Source organism: Populus euphratica, unplaced genomic scaffold (genome assembly GCF_000495115.2).
Source record: "Populus euphratica unplaced genomic scaffold, PopEup_1.0 scaffold821.1, whole genome shotgun sequence".
NCBI classification, from domain to species: Eukaryota; Viridiplantae; Streptophyta; class Magnoliopsida; order Malpighiales; family Salicaceae; genus Populus; species Populus euphratica.
Window position 1 is genome coordinate 7080 of NW_011500678.1, and position 8898 is coordinate 15977.

The 8898-nt window shown below is 32.5% G+C and overlaps 1 protein-coding gene across 2 annotated transcripts; it reads right to left on the reverse strand.

Annotated features, from left to right (window-relative positions):
* Positions 1–3762: 3762 nt before the first annotated feature.
* Positions 3763–8354, reverse strand: LOC105115943 (uncharacterized). 2 transcript variants are annotated; one of them, XM_011013031.1, is made up of 8 exons: positions 8171–8354; positions 7486–7577; positions 7169–7319; positions 6941–7072; positions 6678–6827; positions 5009–6370; positions 4741–4910; positions 3763–4376 (listed from the first exon to the last, which is right to left on the reverse strand). In XM_011013031.1, exons 1-8 carry the CDS (start codon positions 8342–8344, stop codon positions 4226–4228), a joined length of 2382 nt encoding a protein of 793 aa, XP_011011333.1. In that variant the 5' UTR covers positions 8345–8354; the 3' UTR covers positions 3763–4225. The 2 variants fall into 2 exon arrangements, with proteins under 2 accessions (XP_011011333.1, XP_011011332.1); XM_011013030.1 differs by having other exon boundaries at positions 5009–6499.
* Positions 8355–8898: the final 544 nt, after the last annotated feature.

Below are 8898 nucleotides of genomic sequence, written 5' to 3' on the forward strand. Positions count from 1 at the left end.
TCAAACAAGTATAGTATAAACTCTTATTATTTAATTAGAAACCATATACAAAGGAGGTTCCAATCAGATTATAAATTGTTAACATGATTACATTAGTTATCTTATTCGATTAATACTAATACTTGTAAATCTTGTCAGACATTCATGATTATAACTTATATTAACAACAAATCAAGTTCCTTTCATAACTCAAAAGTCGGTTATACCATACAGTATGGGCTATGAAAATGCCAATCATTTGTTGTACCAAGTGTTATATAACATAAATCTAGATTAGTCGTTTAACAAGCAAAGTAGTAAAGAGTGAACAAGATAACAAATATAAAACATGCTAGTATCAAACATTAAAATCCATGTTAAGTTTATACTATATTTATTCTTACACCATTAGTATAACCTTTTCACCTTGATATAATGAACTTAACTAAACATAATGAAAGAAAGAAAAATAAATAAACAAATACAATAAGAACATAAATAAGATAAAAGTTAACTAAGTAAAGGAAAGGAATTGAAAGACATAAATAAGATATTAATAAAAATAAAACTTAAACATTACAAAAATATAAAGAGAGAAAGCAAGAGCATGATCTTGATCTGGAGACCAAGATGCCTAAATGCATGTCAAATGCCTCCTTTCATAGGCCAAAATTAGTAACTATTGATTTGATGACTAATTGATGAGTGGGTGGTCAACTCTTGACTTGGTGATAATCCTTATTTTATCTTGTCTGCCTAAAACCTCATTGATAACATGAGAATTAGAACTACTTAAAAACATAAAAGTTATAGGAAAGTTTAGTTAATAAACCTCAACTAAAAATCCAAATAAACTAAACAAAACTAAAGTTTAATCTCTCAATGGTTTGAGTTACCTTCTATCTTTTATGATCATAAGTGTGTAAATAATTTATCAGGTTCGATAACGCTCCTAAAGATAAGGTCCAAACTATTGTAATGTATTTTTTAGTAATCCAAGTACAATCTAGATTTAGGCACATAGCTCATATTCTAGGATTTGTTGAACTTTACTATCCCTGATAAAAACAACTTGTGCATCTAAGATAACATTAATATATTCATTTTATGCCAATGATAAGGATAATGAGTCAAAGGTTTCAAAAGGATCATCAGGGATAGATTTTTATGTTTTATATATAACAAAGTCTTTCATGTCAAAAGTAGAGCTATTATCAAAGTTTAGTGATAATGTAATGACATCATTATTTGATTCAATCATTTACAACACTTTGAATGATCTAGCACTACTCACTTGCAATTTATTATTGGTTCCCAAAGGAAACTATTTAGGTCTAATATGTATCATGAAATAACTTCTAATATTAAATGCATTCTGATACTTATATAAATCAATTTAAAATTTGTATTGTTCATTACTTGCTTGAATATGCTTTATGATGTTGACATGCAAATTACAAAGTCTACTCACAAAAAAACTTATTTGAATCAAATATTTTAATGTAAGGAGATATAGAAAGAAGATCTACATGTTTTCTAGGTTTGTAATTATAAACATTATATAACTACGGGTGTGGAGTGGAACAAACACTATTTAAAACCTTAGTAGATATAGTTTGGATATGACCTAATAAATCAGGATTATCTTATCTTCCTTTTCATGTGTCAAAGGTAAGGGAATCGAGAGCTCAATATGTTGCTATAAATTGTTATCGTGCTGGACATCAAGCATAATGGGTGGAGAATCATGTGGTTTAAAAGGGACTAATATCATGAGACTTTTCTAAAATCATCTTTATGTCTTCGAGCGAGTACACTAAAAAGTTTCCTAAAAATTCTTCCACCACCACTAAAGAAAAATTATTATTTTCTTTATTAACCTCATTTTAAAACTTATTTGGACTTGTAGTGTTAATTTCATCTTTTTGCATATCTTTTTCATCTAGGTCACTTAAGTCTTCTGGATTTGATATACATTTATTGTATATAATAGTTTTATTTTCACCTATATCCTTATGTTATTGAATGATTAAAGGTTTAAAGGTGCAGTTGAATAAGATATGATCGAACCCTTTACAATTAACACACTAAACCTTTGAGCTCATCTAGACATTTCATTCATGACTTTTTTTTCTTATATCTTCTTTGTAAATTTGGACACTACTAGAATTAGGTCTATATGATAGAGCACCTAACAAAAAAATATCATTTCTAAATTTAGATCTAAAAGGGGTATTACGAGGATCTTGAAATATTTTTCATTAACTCTTTATAAGTAACTCGTAATCTTGTACTATAGTATAGACTTAGTCAAGAGTGAAAGCACCTATAAGCATAACATCTTTTTTAAAATTATCATTCAAACCTTAAGAAAATCTATGCAAAGTTTTGGCTTTATTTTTCTTTATAACACATATCATCACGTAAACATTAAATTGTGTGATATACTTATTCTCTTGCCTTAGATTATTTCAATAATCTAAAAGTTTGTTCCTATAAGACTAGAATAGGTACTTCTCCTGTAGTTTTTGTTTTATTTTGGTCCAATCAGTTGTGGAAGATTTACCTCTCCTCTCTAAATAATCCTTAACATCTCCCTAATAAAGTCAAGCTTCATCAATAAATATCATCTTAGCAAATCTAACTCTTCTATTATCAAACTAGATGTGCCACTCAAATAATTGATCCATATCATGAATCCACATGTTAAATATCTAAAGGTTATGATGACCATAAAAAAAGAGGCTTTTATTTTTTTGGGACTCATGACTCGCTTATTAAGGTTATTATATTTAGAATAACTAAAATTATAGTCATATTGGTTGTGCTCTGGATAAACTTACCTACAATGGTTATTCTTATGATATTTATTGGTTTTTAAATGCTTTATTCGAGAACTCTCTTAAAGTTCATTTATTTTTAGTATGTTGGTCATTTGTTTCTACAGGTCCTCTCAAATTGTCCTAAAAGTACTATTATAATCAGGTTCATAATAAGTGTAAATTTAAACTTGGACGCTAGATGATTATAATACAAATAAATACAATACTAACTTAAAAATAAATTTAAGATTATATTTGATTTTTACAAGTAAAATCACAACACAAAAATATAGTTAATTTTTTTAATGTAAAGATTAATCAAGAATATAAAACACCTTGAAAATTTTAAACATTATATTAAACCTTTAAATACAAACAATTAATAAAATAAAATCATAATGTGCCACAATTTTCAATAAGCTCGTCAAGTAATACAAAGTATTAATGACTAAATTTAAATGGAAAAGATATAGCTTGCAAAAATATATAGAAGTATAATGCAAGATGAGGATTTTTTTTCAAAAGGTAAAATAGTAAAATGATTTATTAACTAGAATGCTCCTGTGAAAAGATGTTCGAAGTTACTATTGTTGATGCGGAGAATTTCTACATGACAAAGACTGGCTGACATGGCATTGATGTGGCGTGGTGAAAAGATGTTCGAAGTTACTATTGCTGATGCGGAGAATTTCTACATGACAGACTGGCTGACATGGCATTGATGTGGCGTCGTTGGCTCCTCCAGGGAGCCAAACAAAAAAATTCCTTCGTGAACATGGCATCATAGATTTTTCCATAGTTTTGCATATGTAAACAAGTCAATACAGTAATCAACATTTGTTGGAATCACCAAGTTCATTGCACAAGTTCTGTTTTCACTTCGAACTGATGAGCTCAAGGATGACACAATGATCACAAGCATGTACAGGCTGCAGCAGAAACCAACTAAACACCAAATTCCTGAAAGTTAAATCATAAGGTTATAATTTCATTTTTTTTTATAAAAATGCTATGAATAGGTGAGACTATTACAAGGGCGATAATGTTGAATGTGCAAATACATTACTCTGAAAAAAGAACAGAACTTAGCAACGAAGAAATCAAAGCAACGAATGGTGAGAATAAGTTGTTTCCATTTCACCGAGAAGGGCATCTTCCTAGAGATATGAACTCTCTGTATAAGTAAAAAAAGTGGCAATCCAATTGAGCTCCATCTACATAATCCTCGGTTTCGATCCAAAACGGAACTTGGGAACTCATTCATTAGCGCTGGCCAACGTTTTATCCCTGCAGATCTAAATCTACATTAAATATGTTTCAAAAACTAGACATACTAGGATGACAGTAGATGTGTGGCGTCATGCATGGTGCTCCTTGCATTGTGATGGCTTTTTATTTTTACATACAACTTGTATATTTATATTCTAATTACCAAATCTAAGCTTTTCAGCTGGATACATCCTGTTCGTTCTACTTCCCTTTTGGCTCTTCAGTGATGAGAAGTTCCGACCATTTGCTTTCCGAAGTCGATTAGACTGCTTGACCGATTGATCTGTTTTCTCTGTGTCATTTTTCCTGCAATGCAAGTAATAAATAACCATTACAAGATATCAAAATAAGAATGTATATTTTTTGGCAGCCATATGTTAGAATTTACATCAATGTGGACTAAAAGTATTTTTGCTTTGTGAAAAACAGGTTATGTGCATAGCCTAATTGGGTCTTTGGACACCTTAAGACAGTTGTGGAAGTAGGGTTTTGAGTGTGAGCCTAAAGAATCCTAATACAATTCTTAATGGGAGAACTGGCAATCCAAAAACCTCTTGTTTGTTCAATTATCGGTAACTGAGTGTTCAAAATATCAAGTATAGATCTTGGGATAAAATTCTAATAATGGTATCAACCTGATATTTTTCTAACACCTTAAGAGAGGACGAACCTGAAATGAAGCAAGAACAGCAGCACCCCAACAACTGCAGTTCCCTTTGCAACAGTTTTAAGGAGTAGCCTCCTTGGAGGCTTGCAGTCTGCCTTTTCTACACTTAGACCTTCAGTTACATTTGAATTCTCGATTGCCAGAATCTGCACCTTTTCATGGTCTTGATCATCCTGTGACAGAGATTGATCAAGTCATAGAAAGTTGGGGTAAGAAGTTGAAAAGAGACCTACGATGAAAACATTACAAAAAATCAACAAAACTGACTCACCACCCGATCCATATTTTCTGTGGAACAAATCGTATCCTTCTTCGCATATATAGACACTTGATCACTGTTTTCACCAACATTTTCCGAGTATCCTGTTGTTGAGCACCTATGCTCATCTGGTATCTGAGGACCTTGGCTCTGAAAAACAGAACTATCACAGAGCTGCTGAAAACCACTACTATCCTTGCTGCTTTTAAATTCATGAGATTTTTCACTATCTACCATTGCTGAGATTCTGTCAGGAGAATCTGATTCCTTGTGTGTGTTGTTTTTTATGCTATTAAAACAAGTGGTTTGTAAACATTTATTTGGAAGTTTGCCATTTTCAAGGTCTGATTCAACCATGGTAGCATTATGTCCCTCTGTGCCATTATCTCCAATGATGCCCTTGATATTTGTGTTCTCGGGCCACAAGGCATCCCCTCTAGCTTTGCTTTGAACAGAAGGAAGATTTTCCTCTGGTGAATCTACTTGTGAAAGAGACAGGGATGAAGCTCTAGTTGGTACTACAGCAAATCTATGTTTACCTTTCTGATCCCATTGATTAAACTCGTGTGAAAAGGAGGACCAATCAGCAAATAACTCCCTTTCTTCACCATATCCAAGATCTGTATTTGCTTGAGACATGCAACTGCCACTCTTGTGCAAAAAGGCATGGTCTGAGTGTTCGATTTGTGTACAGGGTACAGAAAGCTTGGAAGAGAAGCCAATATCCGTGACTTTCATGTCAAAAGGAGATTCTTCACAGTCAGTTATTAAACTACCCACTGGTGTGTTGTATATGACCTTTTCCTGAGATTCAGACCTATCTAAAGACTTCTTGATCAAAAAAGTCACCTTGCTATTTGATGATTCAGGAAACCAGACGGTATTAAAATCATCTTCCTCATCTAATTGGTCCTCAAAATTCAACTTCTGCACAGGGCCCGATACAGAGCTCATGCTGGAAGTAGAAGACACTTCCACATCATCATTGCGGTTTCCTCTAGGTGTGCTACAATCCTCAGAATCCCCCACTACTGAGGCATCATCTTCTAAACTACGATTGAAATGAATCAGGTCCATTCCACTATTTTCACAGCTATGTTTGGTTCTATTTTCTGTATAAGAAGACCTACTACCTAAATACATATTGGACTCAACAACAGAGGTAGATAACCCGCCATCCAAATGATGATCATTCTCCAAATGTTGCGAGTAAATAGATCTTGTTGATTCATTTAAATGGTCTTCATGCCATTGACGTTTACTGCATTCATCTATATGTTGGTTTTGATCTTCTAGTTCTAATGAGCATTGTACAGAGGAATGACCTTTGACTGACAAGGATGCTCCCAGAGAATTCATTGAATCAGAGTTCATCTGAGATGAAATATCATTAGAACAACTTCTTACTGAGCTACCAGATTCGAGCATAAAAACACTTTCCACTTCAGCGTACTCTTCAAGATATGAATCACCATTTCCTTCAGAAGTTGCATTTGAATGTTTCTAGAATGCAGGTATGAAGCATAATAAGTAAAACCAAATGCAGTTCAATAAGTAAACAATAATCTGGAACACAATCTGATTCCTTAACTCAATAAAGTAGACTAGAAATGGTATTTAATTTTCTTATTGAAAAAAAGAGATTTATAATTATATAAATAAAAAATAAAAATTCATATACCTGTCTGGATCTTTGTCTTGGTTCGTGGTGTGGAGTCTTGCTAGCAGAGCTGGAGAAGCTATGATGTGAAAGTTCCAGGTTTCTTCGAATATTTCCAACCATATCCGTTGGCATAGCTACGGTATAAGTGACAATATCAAAATCAGGAACCTGCCACAAGAATTTGTCTGTGATCATTGTCAAATTGACACAGGAAAACATTTTGAAAAGGAAATTGCAACAAGCATATGACTTTAAATGTAAAGAATGCATTAGTGTCTTACATTTAAATGCGAAGACCTTGCTTTCTTTGAAAGAGAACGTATACACATACAAACTTTTCTTGTATCTCTTTTTTCGACAACATCTGATGGGGAAAAGAGATCTATGCCTGCCATTCCCAAGATTTTGCAGATCTACAAAAATATAGCAGAACAATAAATTATGTCATTTAGGTAGGATCATATAATTCAGATCACCATACCAAAGAGAAATAAGATGGCGGCGCTTACCTTCAAAAATGAATCCACATTAGAATAAGGCAGATACCTGCTCCCACAACTCCTCCTAGAAGCAAAAGGCTCATATTTATATGCTTTTACATATCTTAGTTCCATATGCTTCGTCGATAACATTCTCCATATCACTCTTGACGTTTCAAATCTAAGAAACAAAACAAGAAATTAAAGAAATTTCACAAAGCATTGGAAATTCATTAAGAAATAAAATAAGTTGAACACATTCCTGCCTAAATACTGGAAGAAATGCACCTATACATGATTCAAGTAATGACACGAGGTTATAGGAGGTAAAAACAGTTGGAACATACAGCAATTCCCCATCAGCGATTAAATCAGCAATAGGAAGCTGCTCATCTGATCTTGTCTGAAGAACTTCTCCAAGCCATATTCTTGCTTGAGTCTTTTGAAAAAATATACAACAGCAAACAAACAAAGCAAAAATATCAGGCTTAGTAAATTAGAAAATAATCTATTAATTTATGAACTTTCAAATTCCAAAATAATGTTTCGCATCCGCGAAGAAAATATGAAAAATTAGAGCTAATTTAAGATTGCTGACAATACTAGTAACTTTTATCAGTTGAACTATGATCAAAAGCACTTTACAGTTTACATAACTTTCTTTTTTCTTTCAAAAATTCAGTATTACAGATAATTTAGCTACTTTTAAAAGAAAATGCATCTCAAAAATAGAAGCAAATATCTATCCTTCTCAAATGGAGTATTGAAGCATCAAACATGAAAAACTTGAAACTTCCTAAATATCTGTGGTAATACCATAGCCACTAAATCAACCACTAGCTAAAAATCAATTAAACTACAGAAATTAAGCATCCAACATCATAAAGCTCAATCTTTCTTTCTGGGTCATCTTCATTAAAGATTTTAACACCAAAGCAACCTTTTTAAAAAGAGAGAGAGAGAACAAAACTTCAACAACCAGTCAAAAATGAAAATAACAACAAGAAGAGATGGTTTGTTCCAGTGCATGACCTGCAAGAAGACATCATCAAGTTCACGAAAGCTGGATTCAGAAGAAGAAGAAGAAGAAGGCCAAGAAGAACTTTCATCCCCACCAACACAACCAAAACTTGCAGCTGAACCAGCTCGCAAAACTTGAGGAGATTCATCACCTCCATCATGACCGGAGACCACCACAACCACCATGCTTTATGGCGGCAGGAAAGCAGTAACCCAGTTCCCGCCAAAATGGTGGTAGGTCAGTCAGTGCATTTGAGTTATTACACAGTCATGATTTAATGTTTTTAGGATTGTCCGTCGAGTGCAGTGCAGGAAAAGACGGCCCGAGGATTCTGCAACTTTTTGTGTCCTTGTGCCGCTTTGCTTTTCTTTTTCTTCGTTGAATATTTAAGTGTCTTTACTTTTACGTACGTTGTGTTTGACAAATTTTAGTGTTTGGACTTTGGAGCCTCACCATTTGTATCCGAAAATAATTACACTTAGATTCGATTTATTATTATTATTATTATTATTATTATTATTAGATCTTCTATATTTGTTTAGCTTTATTTTTTAGAAACTGATTTTTAAACCTTGAGTAATAATAATAATAATAATAATAAACTCATTTACAAATGTTAACTTACTAAAATTTGAATTTGAAGAAATAACATCCTACCATCCTTGTAAAATTTAATTTAATATCAATTCAATGTAAAATTTAGATTATAAATTAGAAGAATTAATTCAAATTAACTCAA

Excerpts from the sequence above, each read along its gene's own strand:
- LOC105115943 (XM_011013030.1), bottom strand. The coding sequence starts at position 8,344 with ATGGTGGTTGTGGTGGTCTCCGGTCATGATGGAGGTGATGAATCTCCT. Across the intron at positions 6,500-6,677 it reads CAAGACAAAGATCCAGACAG|AAACATTCAAATGCAACTTC; the intron begins GTATATGAATTT and ends CCTGCATTCTAG. Across the intron at positions 4,377-4,740 it reads CTGTTCTTGCTTCATTTCAG|GAAAAATGACACAGAGAAAA; the intron begins GTTCGTCCTCTC and ends CTTGCATTGCAG.